The sequence below is a fragment of the Ochotona princeps genome, chromosome 4, assembly GCF_030435755.1.
Source record: "Ochotona princeps isolate mOchPri1 chromosome 4, mOchPri1.hap1, whole genome shotgun sequence".
Taxonomy (NCBI): Eukaryota; Metazoa; Chordata; class Mammalia; order Lagomorpha; family Ochotonidae; genus Ochotona; species Ochotona princeps.
Window position 1 is genome coordinate 37,388,597 of NC_080835.1, and position 18,701 is coordinate 37,407,297.

Below are 18,701 nucleotides of genomic sequence, written 5' to 3' on the forward strand. Positions count from 1 at the left end.
GTTTGCAGGGAATCCTGCTGGGACCCGTGGGAACAGCCGGGCGATCAGTGTTGATACAAGTGGCACCCAGCCTGGGGCTGTTCAGGGCTCAGAAATGGGCCGCTTTTCTTCACAACGCAAAGATGAACACAGGCCCTTTCCATTGTCCTGTTTCACTTTTGACTCTAGACTGAAATATTGAACCATACCTGCCAGAAGGCTTGTGGGAAAGGAAACCATAGAACAAGTTCCAACCATCCATGTTCTCATGGGAAGTCCCAAGGGCTAACTTTTCCTGGAAACCAGGCATATTAACAATAGAACACACTTAGGCTCTTCAGAATCCAGCCAGGTGGAAATTGTCCCATCTCCTCATTACAAAATCATTCCAAGACCCCACCCTGCATTAGAATACACCATCTCTTTTTGATAACTGAAATTGGGGAATTGGGAATATCCACTCCCTTTTAAGAATATGTGCCCTATTAAGGAGGATGGCTTTTGTCTTCCAGTGTCCACTGCTACTTTAAAGGTACTTGGTGAGGGCTGGCATTGTGGCACAGCACAGTTAGCCTCTGCCTGTGGTGCTGGCATCCCATATGAGCATTGGTTCAAGTCCTAGTTGTGCCACTTCTGATCCAGCTCCCTATTAATATTCCTGGGAAAGTAACAGAGAATGGTCCAACTCCTTGGGTCCATGATCCCACATGGGAGACTCAGAGGAAGCTCCTGGCTCTGCCTTCAGACTGGCTGTGCTCCAGCCTTTGTGGCAATCTGGGGAGTGAACGAACAGAGGGAACATTTTTGTCTCTCCTCTCTCTGACTTTCCAATAAAAACATTTTTTTAAAAATTAAATGTTCCCAGCATGCTGTGGACCCCACAATTGACTGTGTCATTCTAACCACTTTGTCTCCCCTGGCACGGACGCTAAGACACGTTTCATGACTCTCCTTGGTTCCACAACAGAAAATAGCACTGTGTGCTCCTCGTGCCATTGGCTCTTCCTTCCATGTGCTCCTTTTAAACTATTATTTATTTGAACAGCAGAGAGTCAGACACAGAGAAATCCTACATTCGCTAGTCCCCTCTCCACCTATCCCCAGTAAATGGAGCTGGGACGAGGCTGAGGCTGAGCCTGGTGTTGAGTGGACGGCATTAACCCAGCTACTTAAGCCATCATCTGCTGCCTCCCAAGGTGCCTATTAGAATAAAGCTGTTGGGCTCGGCAGCGTGGCCTAGTGGCTAAGGTCCTTGCCTTGATCCCATATGGCCGCTGGTTCTAATCCCGGCAGCTCCACTTCCTCTCTGTCTCTCCTCCTCTCAGTATATGACTTTGTAATAAAAATAAAATAAATCTTAAAAAAAAAAAAAAGAATAAAGCTGCACTGGAAACAGAGCTGGATCTAGCTAGCAGAACATTTTGTGATTGCCCAGAAGGATCTCAGATCAATGGAAAAACCCAAATATTCCAATTTATTCATCCACAACATGCATTAACAGTTAACTGGAATCACCAAGAATGTTCTTGCAGAGTACATCAAAACAGACGCTATGCAATCAGGTTGGCCTGGATTAGAACCCCGACTCTCACATTCCCCAGCTCCCAGGCGTCAGCTTTGGCCCTTGTGCCAGGAGCTGCCCACTCGGAGCCTGTTTTTCCACCTCAGACAGAAGGTCAGCGACAGAATCATTTCATATGAACTGACAGATAACATATGCAAAATCTGAAACTTAGCAAGCACTTAATAAATACTAAAGGCAATTTTATCACCACGAGTACTTAGACATTTTCAAACACTCTATAAAGCACCTAAGATTTGTCCATTTGTTCCTCTATTTCATTTTCCCCTGAATTATATAAGCTTAGTCATACCATTCATGATATATTCCGAAGTCCTAGTAAAGGCACAGTGTCCACTTCCACAGTGAACATGTTGTTCATTAGCACTGAGGGAACTCAAAGAGCAGCATGTCGCCAGTTTCAGAACATAGCTCATTTGTGTGGTAGAGGGATGCTGGGACTCCACAGACAACTGGTTTCTCCACCAGCAGCAGCAGAACCACCAGCAGCAGTTTTAATAAAAGAAAAGGATGTATTCTGGTGTTTCCATCCCAGACCTTCTGATCTAGGGCCTAGGAATCTCTATTTTCTATAGCTCACTGGTGAACTGTCTGTACAGCCAGACTCTCAACCATGGAGGCAACGCACAATCATATTTTGCCTGGATCAGAGTATCAGAATAAATGATCAAGTTAAGGCATGCTGACTTTTTTTAAACCCTGAAATGACCGATTTAGCACAGGGTATAGGGAAGAACAGTAAAGCATGCTTCTCCATGGTGCTCTGGGCTAGAGTGAGCCACTGGCCTTGCCCAGGTCATGGATGCCCTTGTTTTCCAGAAGTTCCACCTTCTTGTCACTTGGCCTCACCATGTTGTTTAGCATCGCTCTAGCCACCGTCACCACAGGCACAGATTGCCCACGGGCCCAGGAGTCAGGTAAAGAACCGAAGAACTTCCTAACCATCCACTCAGCTGGGCGAGACTCTTGCCTGTCACATAATAGGACTCTAAAGAGAGAGAGAGAAAAAAGCAGAGGAAGAGATAGTAACTTGCATTCAGACCACATTGGGTTTTGTGAACTGAACTAAAATTTGTATGCTGTACCTCTAACGCCCAATGTCAGGGGTAACTAAGGTTAAACGATGATGCCTCTCCTAACTTGTTTGGTGTTGCTCTATCAAAATAGCTAAGGTTGGGTACTTGAGAATAAAGAGAATTGTTTAGCTCATGTTTCTGTCGGGGTTCAAGGGTGTGGCATCTGTTCAGCTTTGGTGAGGGGCTCATCATGGTGGATAGGGTCCCAAAAGTGAGAATGCCTGTAAAGGTGGCAAGTAGGGACAGGTATCGTGGCGGTAGGGAAGCTGCCACCGGCAGCGCTGCATCTGTAGAGTCCTGCCTGACCCCACTCCAGCTCCCTGCTAATGCACCAGGAAAACAGCAGAAAATGCTTCAAGTCCTAGGATTCCTGTCACCTAAGTGAGGGATCCAGATGGAGTTTCTGGCTCCTGGCTTCAGCCTGGTTCAGACCCGGTTGTTGGCAGCCAATTTTGTGAAGCAAACAATGAATAAAATCTCTCTCTGTCTCTCCCTCTATATATACAAATCTGCCTTTCAAATAAATAAATCTTAAAAAAAAAAAAAAAAGAGTGGCAAATGATGCAAGCACACAAGTTCAAGGAGTCCGCCAGGCTCTCTTTTAACAACCATTCTGTTGAGAACTAATCCAGCCCCAAAACTTCTTAAGGTGATGCCCCAATGAACTAACAGTGACCTCTAATTAGGTTTCATCTCCTTTGTTATTCTTTAAAATTTGTATTTATTTACTTGAAAGGCAGACATGGAGACAGAGACAGAGCTCTCTCTTGTACACTGGTCCACTTCGCAACTGTGCACCAGCTAGGGCTGAACTAGTCCAAAGGCAGGATCCTGGAGTTCCAACAGGTTCTCCTGTTTGAACCATCACCTACTGCCTCCCAGGGTACACACTAGCAGGAAGCTGGAGTTGGAAAAGGAGAAGTGACTTGAACCTAGGCACTTTGATACAGAGAGCAGACATCCCAAACAGGGTGACATCACATCAAACACCTGATCCAGGGCTCATCTTTTAAAGGGCTCACCACCTTCAAACTGCCACTTTGGAAATGAGGCTTCCAATGTGTGAGCCCACAACAGTGAGGTCTGGAGGATGGGACAGGACTCGCCTACTAGGAATGGTGTCCTCAGGAGAGGAGACCTTGGATCTCTGTCTCCTCCCTCTCTTCCTACTCCCACCCCGCACCCCACACAGAAGAAGAGCCTTGTGAAGACAGGGGCTGAAGGTGCCTGAGCCCAGGAGACCAGCGCTGACAGTCCCTTGATCTTGGACTCAACCTCCAGACTGAGAACAGAGTCCCCTGGGCTGTGATGTTCTATTAGGTCAGCCCAAGCTGACTGACACAGTGGTATAGGAAGGGACATTTCAACAGAAGGCAGGTAGCCAGTGCTACCCAGAATTTCCAAATTACAGTGCAGCTGCTAGCACCATCTACCTATTCTCTCACATCCAAAGTGTGGGTCCTTCAGAAAAGCAATCCAGCTCCCTCTCGTCTGTTTCTTTCACATCTCACAATGTCTCGGCTGGCAACCTCTCCAAATGGAACACCAGTTCATAGGGACTGACAAATGGTGATGCGCTCTCCAGCAGTAAGAATACTTACCCAGGCCTAAATATTGAGTAACGATCAAATTTTAATTCTTCAACCCCGGCTTCCACTTCTCCCTGTTAAGAAAAATGCACATTTTATGGCTGAATCAACATTAGCTCACTTAGGTTAGGCTGAACAGAGAGCTATTTAGGGCTCTGAAGAGAATCAGCTTTTTCAGGTCTCAAGACTCACAAACATCTTTATCAAAATTTTGGATTCCAAAGAGTCAGAGATATTAAGAAAGGAAGAGACCACTCAGTCCTGCTGTGTAGTCTTCATCTGAGGATCTGCTAGAAAAGTGAACGGCAACACAGCCAAGCTTTTTGCTGACATTGGCCAGATCCCCAAAGGATAAATGATACATTAGTTCAGTCATGACAGAACACCCTCCTTTCAGTCTAAAATTAATGGGCTACAAAACAACAACCTTTACTAGTTTACACTGGTTCTGCTGTGTCCGAAATCCTCCGTGTCACTCAGTTATTTAGAAAAAGAAAAGTATATTGAATTGAAATAGTTAGAGAAAGAGAATAACAGAAATCTTTCTTCTGCTTGTTCACTGTCCAAATGAACACAGACTGAGGTTGGGCCAGGCTGAAGCCAGGAGCCAGGAACTCCATTAGGAGTCTCCCATGTGGGTGCAGGGTCCCAAGGCTTTGGGCTACCCTCTACTGCTTTCCCAGGTCACAGGCAGAGAGCTGGATGGGAAGTAGAGTAGCCAGGGCATAAACTGGTGCCATATGGGATCCTGGTACTTTTAAGAAGAAGATTAGTCAAGAAAGCCATCACATCAGGCCCAGAAATTATGTTTTATTGAAATTAATAAAGATATGTGTGAAGCGTGTACAGTATTGAATGTATATCATGTAAAGTTTATATAGATTTCTTCTTAAAGATAAAACAGAAGGCTTAAGCTTGAGCATGGCATGATGGCCCAGTGCTGTGCATACACCAGTTTCCCATATGGGTGCCAGTTCATGTCGAGGCTATTCTGCTTCCCATCCAGGTCCCTTCTTGTGGCTTGGAAAGCAGTAGGATCCCTGGGACCCTGCACCTGCATGGGAGACCCAGAAGAAACTCTCCTCTTCTGGCTTCAGATTGGCTCAGCTCTGGCTATTTTGGCCACTTGGGGAGTAAGCCAGTGGATAGACGATATTTCTGTCTCTCCTTCTCTCTGGAAATCTGCCTTTCCAATAAAAATGAATGAATGTAAAAGTAAATCTATAAAAAAAAAAAGAAGAGACAGAGAGAAAGAAAGAAAGTTAAGCTTGCCCCTAACAGATGTGTTTAGGTTAGATATCCCCAGATCTCTTGGAAAGCTAATTCTTCTTAGCCATCGGGGAAACTGAGGAAGAGGTTTACGAATCACTGTCTCCGAGCCTCTCACAGTGCCATGTTTGCCTTACTGACCAGAGCTGCCACATCTCATCCCACTGATGACCAGATAATCAATAGAGAGGAAAACACTAGAAATTATCTTTCATATAACTCAAACTTACTAAATATATTCCTGCAAAAACAATCCTGATAGCTATATATAATGCATAATATATTTAATGATTGTCAGCATTATGCAGTATTTAGTAATACTTAGACCTGCCAACTGGCAAGGTTCTCCACAGTATAGGAAAAACAGAAACATGAACAAACCTTAACTTGCAGATATAAAAAACTGCTTGACTTATCAGCTCCTTTAGAGGAGAGCAAGTTGAAATGTTTGCACCCTCCGGCTTTTGCCAGCTCTGCAGACTTCAGCACATAATCCCGGTCGACGCGAACAAATCCTTCCTGTGGGAGAGAAAAAGGTGAGTTCCTTCCCAGAAGCTGCAAGTTCATTTTAAGAATTGCTCCTCAGCTTAGGCGGCAGACTGGGAGGCCTAAGGGGAAGGGAGGATCTAAATAAAATGCAGCCAAACAAGACACCGAAGTCAGGCTTAGACCCCGGGAAGTGCTCCAAGTACGGTCCACTGGATTGACACAGAGGCCTGAACAGTAAGGCAAATGGCAATGACCTTACAAGGAGTACAGCACTGAAACACACCATATGTACAGCCTCACAGAGCAAAGGCAATCTCTTGCACAGGCTGGGAAACTCCTTTGAAGCACACATTTATCTCGTAAGAATTTTACAAACTTACAGCCCTCTGCTTCTCTTTCCTTCTGTATCAATACTACAATGGTAGGGTCTCAAAGCAAGGCTAAGGACACTGCCCAAGGCACTAAGAGAGGGGTGGGGATATTTATCTGAATATTTATAACATCATTTGCAGGGTATACAAAATGATCATTAAAAAAAAAAAAGAGAGGGCCCGGCAGCGTGGCCTAGTGGCTAAAAGAATGCCCCGGGATCCCTTATGGGCGCCGGTTCTAATCCCGGCAGCTCCACTTTCCATCCAGCTCCCTGCTTGTGGCCTGGGAAAGCAGACGAGGACGACCCAGAGCTTTGGGACCCTGCACCTGCGTGGGAGACCTGAAAGAAGCTCCTGGTTCCCAGCTTCGGATCGACGCAGCACCAGCCGTTACGGCTCACTTGGGGAGTGAATCATCGGACGGAAGATCTTCCTCTCTGTCTCTCTTTCTCTCTGTGTATCTGACTTTGTAATAAAATAAATAAATCTTTTTTTAAAAAAAAAAAAGATGTCCTTATTTGAAAGTCAGAGTTACAGAGAGAAGAGGACAGAGAGATCTTCCAGTAGCTAGTTCACTCCCAAAATGTCTGCAACATTCAAGGCTGGACCAAGGTGAAGCTAGGAACCGGGAGTTCCACCTGGATCTCCCGCATAGGGGCAAGGGTCCAAGCACTGAGCCATCTTCCATCGCTTTCCGGGGCCTTAGCAGAGAGCTAGAACAGAAGTGGAGCATCTGGGACTCGAACCAGTACTGGTGTCATAGACAGAGGTCTGAGCATTATGACACAACACCAGCCCCCCAAATTATCATCTTAAAAGCCTGCTATTGATTTATTGAATTTTGAGTCCCATCTGCAGCCAAATGATTTTGTGGGCCTTATACAGTGTGTGGGCTGGCCATTTCCCATCCCTGCCCTAAGAGAATAAAATGCACTTAGTTTTCTGGTTTGGGGGTATGCGTTACAACATACTTTACACATTAGTAAGAAACACATTCTACAATTTTCTTACTGATGGGTTAATAATAAAACCATGAGCACACGGTCCTGGTCTACATTCAGTTAAGTGAGAACAGTGTCTAGGTCTGCCTTCCTAACTCACATTGCAGCATCAGCAAGTGCCCAGAACATAGGAGACACTCCAAAAATACCTCAGTCAATGAATAGAAATCCAACAAAGCAGAGAAATTATTAGTCAGAACTAAGTGACAGTGAAAGGCAGATGGCAAAGGATGATACAAACAACAGAAGGAAGATTCATTTCCAGGCCTGACTGAAGGCACTCAGAGCAAGCAATTCTACGGAGTTTCAAGCAGTTGGACCACCATCAACTGTGGCATCCTCAAACTTGAGACGATTGAGAAGTTTAAAGTCTACTGACAATGAATGTCACAACTGTACAATGAGGTCTTCCAAGCAAGGGATTCCAAAGCTGAGACTGGATTCCAAACACTGCCTGATGATTTTTCGTGTGTGTGTGTGTGTGTGTGTGTGTGTGTGTGTGTGTGTGTAATACAGCAAGGCAGGGAGAGAAACTCTTGTATCCACTAGTTCAACCATTTACTTTTCAAATGCCACAAAGCCAACACTGTGCTAGGACGAAACCAAGAGCAAGGAACTTAATCCAGGTCTCCCACATGTGTGACAAGGACCCAACTGCTTGAGCCATCACCTGCTATCTCCTAGGTACACATTAATTGAAAGCTGGAATTAAGAGTGGAGCTTGGGGGGCTAGGGTGGTGGCTCAGCAGGCTAATCCTCCACTCTGCGGTGCCAGCTTCCCAAATAGGCACTGGTTCATGCCTTGGCTGCTCCACTTCTAAGCCAGTTCTCTACCTACAGTCTGGGAAAACAGCAGAGGATGGCCGATGTCCTTGGGATCACATACTCTCACAGGAGATCCAGAGGAGGCTCCTGGCATCACATTAGCTCAGTTCTGGCTGTTGTAGTCACCTGGGCAGTGAATCAGCAGATGGAAGACCTTCTCTATCTCCTCTCTCTGTAAGATCTGATTTTCAAATAAATAAACAAATAAATAGATCTTTTTAAAAAAAAGAATGAGCTTGAACTCATCTCTGCTTTTTGAAGTAGAATGCTGGTAGCCTCGCATTATACTAATCTCTGCCAGATTCCTACCTCTCCCCAGTGATTTTTTTCACTTTATAATTTTCCCTGAGTTAGTTCATGATTCTAAATGTTTTATTTGGTAAGGTGATGTGTATCTTTCATAGAATGTTGGAAGGGACCTTGGGGAATCCACATCCAATCCCCTCCTGCTGCAGTTTGGAGATAAGGGCCAGTGACCCGCCACTTTAGGAAACATTGGAGCTAACTGCAGAACTCCAGACACTGGAGGGTTCTTTTCTTGCACCCTTGTTCCTTTAGATGCCAATGATTAAAAAGAATACAAAATGTCAGGCTACATGGCAAAGGGGTGGTGAGGTTGCTAATCAACCAACCTTAATATAAGATCATTTTAAATTACACACGTAGACCCAACATAACTAGAAGGTCTCTGCAGGTAGAAGACAGAAGCAGAAGCGGAAGTTAGGTCTACATGATGTGAAAAGGACCAGCCTGAGAGACGGAGGAGTGGGATGCTGAGCTGAGGAACGCATGCAACGCATGCAGCTCTAGATGCTGGAGATGGGGATGAAACAGGTTCTTCTGGAGACACAACAGGGGACACAACCAAAGTGACACCTTGATTTCATCTTAGCGAAACTCACATGAGACTCCTAACCTGCAACACTGTACAATAATACATATGTGCTTTTAAAACAATAAGATTCAGTTAATTTGCTAGAGCAGCAAACCAAGGCAAACAAACAAAACCCCCTAAATTTCAGCTTTAAAAACAACAGGCCCATACACATCACGTCTTCAGCTCTGAAATGAAGTATATCACAAAAGCACACATATTGTAAGTGCAGAACTTGCTGGATTTCAGCACCTGAATGCTGAAATCACCTCCCAGACATGAAACAGAACACTCTCCTGACCCAAAAAGCTCCACATCCTCCGGTCTTGTCACTCACCAGTGTGTTTTTAACCGTGTCTACCACCTGCAGGGTCGTGTTACTTTTCTGCCTTACTTTAGGTAAAATAAACTCTCGTCTCCTTACCCATGAATCATTATTTCCTTTTGTGTTATCTGCACTGTTTCAAATTTATGTTGCTTTTTAACTCAGGGCAAAGAAAAGTAATTTTAATACTCAGCACATTCTAACAAAGATAGAGAGGTGATTTTTCTCAAGTCTTTCTCCAAATTGAGATTTTAAATATGCTGAAAGTATGCCAAGAAAACAACTCAAACTATGTAGAGAAATTCTAAAACACCATAGAGCATTTTACTTTCATGCCCATTTCTTCACCAACAATCTGAAAGTTAATAATGGGTTTGCTATTCACAATAAAGTTACATAGTTGACTAGTGAAATAAAATGCTATAGTTTTTGTTGGTTTCTTGGCACAAGTTTATGGACAGATTTATCATAGTTGCTCCTGATAAAATGCATTTTCTTTCATCAGTTACTTTAAAAATAAGGGAAAACATTCAACCAATCACAAGTCCCCTGACGGACGCTATCTCCCTCACTTAATCCTAAAGCCAGTAAAGGGATAATTTGATTAAACTGAGACCCTAATTTATTTGGCTTTAGTTCTGGATCAACCTCTCCTTAATAGAGTGCTGTCGTCCCCAATTGTTTGATGAAAATTAAAGTGACATAAATACCATGGGCTCTTTTCAATCTGATTAGTCAGCGAAGGCACATCAATACCACCCCAGCCATCAGACTCTGGCGTCCTTCCTTTCAGCAGCCTCCTTGGCAACTGACAATCGCTTCTTGAAGGAGGAGCGCCCACGCTGCCACAGAGACCCCCACACCTACCCATCACTCCTGTTCAATGGGCCCTCTTGACAAGGTGCCCACACCTTTTTCCATCGCTGTTCTCTGGACAAAGCTAAATATTGTTTTATTAGCAATCAATGGCTGCTAATCCAAAACGATTTCACAAATCCTCTGAACCCTCAAGCTGATTATAAATACGCATTTTTCCAAGCTCACTAAATTTTGAATTTCACTTCCCTCACCCTGATGGCGTGGCCTTTTAGCTGGTGAATGAAATTCAAAAGCAAAAGGGTCAAGGGTTTTCAAGGACTTAGAAATGCAACTTAAGCATGGGTCCTGGTTGATTGGCTAGGAGGTATCGACACACATCCATTTCCTTTGAAGTAAAGAAATTTCCATTTATAGAAGGAAGGAGCTATCTTTAAAATATTATTAATACCCTTCCCTATTTTCTAATAGCTCAAGTTAAAAAATAAAAAACTAACTAGGACTCACCTCTCTGTATTTAGGAAACACAATTTTCAGAAAAACTGTGCTTGCTTTCCGTAACCACACATGGTCGGAAAAAGGAAACACACACACACACAGAGTCCATAATGTTCTCAAGGCGTAACAACCATATAGCAAGTATGTTCTACTCTAATCAGAGTTCCTTCCAGAGAGAGTAATTAATTAAATCCTCCACAACACCCACTTAAAATAAATGCTATGTACTCAGAGGAGATACTCACAAACATCAAAAGACACAAATTACTCTTATTTTAAATCTTACTAAAATCCAAAGTCTTTAAGTATTTTTTTTCTGATCTTCTTTACCAATTCAGCAAAACTCAGCGCAGTCCTCCGGCTCCAGAACAATTCACCCTAACACAGTATTTCAGATCTGACTTATAGGACAAGATTCAAAGTCATGTGGTCCTTCCCCAGGGATGGGGGACTCCATCACTCTGTAATTGGACCATTTAGCCCTATTTCTGCCTCATTCTGTCCATAAGTAATCCCAGCAAACAGAGATGCTGACAGCCAACCAGTGGCGTGATCTGAGATCCCATCTGTCTATGGACTGGAAGGCACTGCTATATTTCATGTACAGTGGAAGGAGGAAGATCTTGGCCAGGCAAAGAGCTCTGGGTAGAAACATAAAATCAGATACTAAGGATTCCTGGGTCAATCTCTACGCTCTCCAGATTTTTCACTCCATTTTTGGCCATGCTTCTTTCTTTATTTTGCAGAATCAACTGTGCAGAGAGAAGGGGTTTGCAGTGGCTGCCTCCATTTCATTACAGCAAGGACGCAGCGGGTCACAGCGCAAACCAGTATACTCACCGTCCCACCCCTATTTGGCATCCAAACAGGCCCAATAATCTGGACTCACGTATGTTACTGAGGTCAGGAATGGGGAAAGGCTGACATGCAGTCTAGCCCTGCCAAGGCAGCTGCAGGAGGGATGCAACAGCTAATCAATCCACAGCAGATTAATTTTTAGAGGTTGACAGATTTGTATGACTTGGGAATGACAGAAATATTCAAACAGCCCTTGGCAGAAAAAAAGTTCCTTACCCCGACCTAGGACCTTGCTACTTTACAAGCTCTCTCCCAGACGTCAGATACAACGAAAGATGTAAGACAAGGAGTGGGGAAACTTCGCCTGTGAAAGGATCAGATAGTAAATACTTTCAGCAACAGTGGCTTCCACCGTGACTACACATGCATCTCAAGCGTTACAGCACACAGAGTAGCTGAGCCAACAGGCACAGTAATGAGCATGGCTGGGTTCCAATGAAGGTTTAATTGCAGATGCTAAAATCTGAAATTCTTAAATTTTCACACACCATGAGATATACTATTCTTTGAGATTTCTGATTTAAAAAATAGTAAAGTATTCTTAGCTCACAGACAAAATATGTGCTGCTTCATATTTAGCCCGCAGGTTGTAGTTTTGCAAACTCCTGGATTAGAGGAATCTATCACTAGAATCAGAATCCATGAGACTCTAGTGACTTCTGACAAATACTACAATGATTGCATTCTTCAATTAATGGCACATGCATTCAAACAGAGCCCAAGAACATAGGCTACTGGGGCCTAAGTGAGACAGAGAGAAGGTCTTTCTTCTGTTGGTTCACACTCCAAAAAGCCACAATATCCAGAGCTGAGCCAATCCAAATCTAGGGTCCAGGAGTCTTTCTGGGTCTCCAACATGGGTGCAGGGTCCCAAGACTGTGGGCCACCATCAACTGCTTTCCCAGGTCACAAGCAGGGAGTTGGATGGGAAATGAAGTAGCTAGGACATGAACCAACATCCATATGCGATGCTGGTGTTTGCACGTGGAGGATTAGACAGTTGTGTCTCTGTGCCAGCCCCACAAATCCATTTCTTAAGACAAATAGAGAGAAACACATCATTTTCATGAGGTATCCCTAAGTTTTTGCTCTTCACTTAAGTTCAACGTGGATCTGGTTTTCAAAGAGTATGTCAACCTTCACTAGCATGTAAGTTACTCCACAACACAAGGTGAAGACCATATAGACCTACAGTAACTCAGAAAATCCACAGGTAAGGCCTTCCTGAAAGCAGGTCCATCAAGAATAAGGGTGGCTGGACCCAGATTTCCCAATAACCCTGCTAAAAACAGAGTCTAAGCTTCCAGTTTCAGTAGATCTGTGTCAGGGCCCAATCAGGAAGCCACTGCACTAAGCAAGCAACTATGGCTTGTGGAAGTGCCAAGAAAGATTAGCATGCAGCCAGCTACAGCTGAAAGTGGCTTTCCAAATGGTGAGAGAAAGCTCATTGACCTAGCCTAGTGCTGGTTTCAACAAGCAGACAAAATCTTATGAATGGAATTGTGTCCTCCTAAAAAGTGCTTGTTGTGTCCCCAACCCATCCAGTACCTCAGAGTGTGACTTTACTTGGCAACAGAATCGCTGTAGATGTAATTAGTTAAATTGGATCAGAGTGAGGAGGGTGGCCCCTAACCCATTATGACTGGTGATCCTCTAAAAAGAGAAAAATGTGGGAACACTCAGACGCACACAGACACACATGGAAAACACCATGTGAACCATGCACAGAGGCAGAGAAGGAGAATTCAAACAAGCCCATCTCTCATGGCCCTTCGAAGAAGCCAACCCTGCAGACGACTTAAGCTCAAACTTGCAGACCCTAGATCTGTAAGACAGGACAACTCTGTCATTTACACCTCCCAGGTTATGGAACTGTGTTATACAGGCCCCAACAAAAAAGTGCACTGAAGACCACGGGGAAATGAATTATCCGGGAGGTTCTGAATATTGAAACAGAAACCCTGGATTTCTTCAAGTTCTGTATCGGAAGCTTGAATCGTAAAGGTAGAATCTGGGTGTTTAATGCAGTTACAAAACAGCTGCAGAATGGCATTAGTCTTCCCATCAGGTTTGCAGCACTCAGTGAGTTCTCCAAAAGGCCTCCTGACAGCGCCTGGAAATCCACGACCACCTTCCCGGCAACTCTGGTTAACCAGCCACTGAGGAGCTGTTATTTTTTTCAGACTGCCCTGTTATCAAAATCTCCAAATTCTATATTGCACCTATTCCAAATCCATTTCACAAAATAAACAGGAGACCTCTTCTGGCAGAAAGTCAGCTTGCTTTCTGTCACTATCCTGAGATCACTTCAGTCCTGACTCACTGATAAGACAACCTGGCTTCCCAGCTTTTTTTCATGCTACTCATTCATTACTTTTATCTTTTCAAGTGGATTTTAAAGAACAAAAGGTACTGAGTAGCCAGAGAGGTGGTGAAACAATACTACTAAAAAAAAAAAAATTGATCATGAAGAAATACATTCTTTTGCTTAAAACTGCATTGCACAATTCAATGCAATTTAGCTTTTGTCTGAAGTACCCTATAATGAGATTTGCTTTATGTCATGAAAATCAACTGCTCTGTGCCCAAGGCAGTATTTTATTTTGCTGAGTCACCACCAAAATCAGGTTGGCAGTTGAGACAGTGAAACCTGCACTGTACTGAACAAAAGTTTCTGGATGCCTTTGGAGGGCACCCAGCTTGTGACTGTCCCTAGGGCAGAAAAGACAGTACCAGCTGTTGAGCAGGAACATGACCCTTTCAAACAGAGACAATGTGCTAATTCCTGGGAAAGTCAAGCTTTCCTACACTCCACAGTTCCCAGCACAAAGCTCAAAACCACATTAAATTCCAGGGTGAATATGCTATGAAAATATGTCCCAACTAAAAGCATAAACAGAAGGATTTTGTGTACTACCAGGAGGCCTAAAGAAACACACCTGAGATGACCTACTCAGTGGGTAAAAACTCTTCATTTGTAGCACTAAGCTCTCTTAATAAGTCAGATGTACCAGCCATATTCATAAACCAATGCTAAGTTCCTCCGACAGAATCATGCTCCTGCATATTTATTAGACACATTCAGCTCCAGCAAGTAAGCTCTGCCAGAGATACAAACTATGGTCAAGTATAAATTAAATAAGACGTATTAATGTCTTCCGAGAATCTATGCCATAAACCAGGACTCCTAACCATAGAGTAAACTATGACTTCTGGACAGAGGTCGACTCAATTTAGAACACTATTAAAAAGAAAATAAAATGTGTTTAAAAGAGTTTTGCATCAGTGAAGGCTGAATCATCATGGGGGTTGAATCAGCAGCGAGGTCTGAGTCACCGGGGGAGGATGGCTGAATCGTGCCGCTGTGTTCTGATGTTCTAGCCCAGTTTAAAGCTTGGCGTGAAAGTAGCAAATCACTCAAGTGAGAGAGAACATCTCAACTTTAAGACATTTATTAAGGAAAAAGCGAGGAAAAAAGCTTAGTGCTAACAGCAGGAGCCCATTACTTTTAGTCAGACATCACAGTTTGCCTTAGTCAGGGGATATGGAAATGACAAAGATATTTGCAATAGGCAAGTCATCTAAATATTTTTGATGTCTCCAGCACTCAAGAATGAATTACCCTGAAGGAAAGGTGAACTTATCACTTCTATTCCAAAGCTAGTAAAAGGTTGATGCAGCACAGGAATTTTAAATAAAAACAGGAGCTTTTACACCTTAAGCCCTGCAATAGGCACAAAGGCCAAACGTGGGCAAGAAACAACTCCTTGATGCTCCTTGCTAGCAAAAGAGGAAAAAGAATATTCCTTCCTTACCGCTCCGGCTTTTTTTCTGGTGGTACCCAGGCAGCAGAATCCAACATCGTGACCTTGAAAGGCAGAAGCATGGTCATCCAGCTTCTCAAAGTCCACCACTTCTTGATTCTAGACAAGGGCACAGTTGTATTAGAAACATGCAATCATCCTGTTAGATCTAAAGAACAGATTACAATCACTATTGATGGGTTTGTCTACTTAACATCAAGTTCATGTTTTGCCTACCCAGAAGCAATATTACGGTGAATTTTAAATTAAACATGCAAAGGTACATGTACCAGAACACTGCAAAAAGTTCATGGAAAGTAGTGTTAGAAAAATTCAGTGCACACATTTTTTATAAACTCTCACACAGGACAGGTCTTCAAAAAGGTCACAGAGGGGCCATGATTAAAGAATAGTGGGTTAAACTGTAGAATGGGATGCTGGCATCCCACACTGGAATGCCAGTTTGAGGCCTGGCTATTCTACTTCTAAATCCTGCTTCCTGCTAATGTGCCCGGGAAGACAGCAAATGATGGCCCAAGTGCTTAGGCCCCGTCACCCAGGTAGGAAAGAAGATTGGAGTTTTGGCTCTCAATTTCAGCCTGGCCCAAAACAGGCTGTCATAGCCATTTAAGAAGTGAATCTAATGATGTTAGATGTCTCTCTTCCTCTTTCTCTCTCTCCTATAGCTCTATTTCTTACATTAAAAAAAATAAATAAAACTTTTTAAAATGTCATGGATAATATATGAAGAAACTGTGCATGGATTTTAAAATACTTTTACATCAACATAAACTTTTAACTGCATTTTCCCACAAACTTTTATGTACCTGTGAGTTTACTTATCCAGATTTCTAAAGCTAGGCATAATTATAATTTCTCTATGGAAATACAAACACCTGCCCGTAAGTTAGCAAAGCGGAGACCACTGAAGCATACTGCAGGGACAGAACAGTGTTTGGAATCTAAGTCCATGTATGGGGCCTGAAACCTAGAAGGCACGTGCTTGGGGCCAAGTTATTGAGTCTATACGCTTTAGGGTTTGGCGTTCTGTTTTGTTTTATTTTTGGTGTGAAATGTGAATGACAATCTTTCCTTTGGTCCAATCCTGAAACCCACCTGCAATAGACTCAGCCAGAGGGTGTTTGATAAACACGCATATTCCTGGTTCCCAGAGCTGAACTCGGAAAACAGAATCCGCACTTTTAACAAACGTTTGCGGAGATTCTCCTGCACATTGAAGTTTAAGAACCACCATCTAACCTTGTAAGTTTGCAATAAAGCTTAAAAACAGAAAGTCTGATACATTCCATCATTCAGGAGTTCAAAAATATGGGTTTCCTTTACTACAAAAGAATGTTCCTGGCAATTACACAATGCTGAAGAAACACACGTTTGCACAATGCACCTTGTCAAAGATGTGACATGAAAACTTGATTCTCAAAGCAGAGATTTCAATTTCAGGTTCTAATGAACAGTATTTGGTACAGTCCTGTAGTAAACAGGAAAGCCCTGATGGACCAGAAACATGCTTGAACCTGCCAGGTTCAAGAACACGTTCTATGAGCTTACTTTTTATCTCGAATACCTGTGAAGGGACACATTCGGCAGTGGTGGCATCTCAGGATAACATGATTTTCTTTAATCTATTCAGTAACCCAGCTGACAGTACAAAATCTCCACGCAGCTCACCCTTCATCTATCCAGGCAGTTAGCACCAGGGGAGAACCTGGTGTGTGTATCATTTGCTTCATTGCCAAAGCATGGAGTCACTTACAGACACAAGTCTTGGAAGTCAGGCAGGGCAAACTGTGGGAGGGAAAACAAACCCACCTGTCACTCCCTAGACCTGTTGCACTTTGCTTTACTGACAACACCAATGCGAAGTGCACAGGTAGACAAAATAAGTGGTCCACGAAATGGCCACAGCAATGGAAACGTCTCTATAATCCAGCCAGAGATTATGAACCAGAAAACAGGGCTCTTCTCTCTTGCCAGGGTGATCACGATAAGCCAGGACACAACCTCACAGTGTTCTACCCTTAGAGAAGGGCCATGAGAGGCAGGCTGAGGTGGCCTCCAGGTAGCCAAGGCTCTCAGGAGGAGCTCTCACAGATCAGTAAGGGAAGGACTGCGATCGTCTCTCACCACCTCCATCACCAGACCAGCGTGGCTCAGCCTTCAGATATGACATCAGTTCACCAGGCACTATCGACAGGTGCATATCTTCGTCCCAGCTCCAATACCCACCACATTTTTATACGCTTCCTCATCGAAGGTGAGCTTCCTCCGGCCAATGAGGGTGACTCGAGAAAACAATTTCTGGTCCAGGATTTCTTTTAAGAGCACTTTGCCGGTTTCCCCGCTGGCTCCCAGAATAAAGACAGATTTATTCTGCATTCTGAAGTCTTCCCGAAGCTTCGTCAGCTCCTCTGCTTCGGCCATGCTGGGGAAATAACACAGGTGCTGCTCTGAGCAAGGGCCGGTGCAGTCTTACCCGTGGTAGAAGGGCTGGGTAAATGTAAGAAAGATATCATTTATCTCCCCAGCTGCGCCCATGGGAAAGTGCTGAGTCACCTGCGGGTCCTGCACCTGGGCCAACAGGCTCCCGCAGGGAGCGCCCAGGTGACACAAAATGCACCACAGTAGCCCCAGCCCCGGCAGGAGTGTCCCCTACCCGGAGGGATTCCCGGGGACTGTACCCGGTCCCGCGTCCTCACTCGGCCACAGGAGCAGCGCGGCCACCAGCGCGGTCACCGCTGCGCCCAGTGCCCCGAGCCCAGGCATTCGGCTAGGCCTGCTCCCGAGGCCTCCCCACCGCGGCTCAGCACCGGGGTCGGGCACAACCACGCCCGCGCCTACCGGCCTTCGTCTTCCGGGTGACTTCTCCCCGCCGCCCCGCCCTCAGGGGCGGGACCTGGGACCGGACGCTTGGGGCGCGTGGGACGCGGGGAGGTGGCCCGAGCACGTGCTCCGCCCTGGGTGGTGGTCACCCCCTGAAACTTTGTGCCTCACAGTGAAAATCCCCAGGACGTAGCTCCTCCTTCTTCACCACTGGACTCAGCTCACATCTGCCCCAGCCTTCGGAGATGACCTTGAGTGATCACCAAGCTGTCCTTTTAGTTGTCTATCAAACGTCTTCATCTCAAGTTTACCAGGTTAAAATCTTAATGCTCCCCTTCTAGTCATCCAAACATCCTTCCACTCTGACATCAGAAAGAGGTCAATCCTCTGCCTCCTCTTTCTTAGCCATTCGGCTACCCAGATTAATCACAAACTCCTGTCCACCTTGCAAATAGTTCTCCTAGGCACTTCAACCTCTGGCCACAGCTGGCCAGTTGACCTGGTC

At 44.5% G+C, this 18,701-nt stretch overlaps 1 protein-coding gene across 3 annotated transcripts; it reads right to left on the minus strand.

The window, feature by feature from the left end:
- Nucleotides 1-1,991: 1,991 nt before the first annotated feature.
- Nucleotides 1,992-18,267, minus strand: HTATIP2 (HIV-1 Tat interactive protein 2). 3 transcript variants are annotated; one of them, XM_058663254.1, is made up of 6 exons: nucleotides 18,215-18,267; nucleotides 17,603-17,798; nucleotides 15,368-15,475; nucleotides 5,877-6,014; nucleotides 4,239-4,300; nucleotides 1,992-2,549 (listed from the first exon to the last, which is right to left on the minus strand). In XM_058663254.1, the coding sequence occupies exons 2-6, from the start codon at nucleotides 17,795-17,797 to the stop codon at nucleotides 2,330-2,332; spliced, it is 723 nt and encodes a 240-aa protein (XP_058519237.1). In that variant the 5' UTR covers nucleotide 17,798; nucleotides 18,215-18,267; the 3' UTR covers nucleotides 1,992-2,329. The 3 variants fall into 3 exon arrangements, with proteins under 3 accessions (XP_058519237.1, XP_004585508.2, XP_058519236.1); XM_004585451.4 differs by lacking the exon at nucleotides 18,215-18,267 and adding an exon at nucleotides 18,073-18,183; XM_058663253.1 differs by lacking the exon at nucleotides 18,215-18,267 and adding an exon at nucleotides 18,030-18,183.
- Nucleotides 18,268-18,701: the final 434 nt, after the last annotated feature.

Coding starts and splice junctions, on each gene's coding strand:
- HTATIP2 (XM_058663253.1), bottom strand. CDS start 18,139: ATGCCTGGGCTCGGGGCACTGGGCGCAGCGGTGACCGCGCTGGTGGCC. Junction 4,301..5,876: donor TTTTATATCTGCAAGTTAAG/GTTTGTTCATGT, acceptor TTTTCTTAACAG/GGAGAAGTGGAAGCCGGGGT. Junction 2,550..4,238: donor TACTCAATATTTAGGCCTGG/GTAAGTATTCTT, acceptor CTCTCTCTTTAG/AGTCCTATTATGTGACAGGC.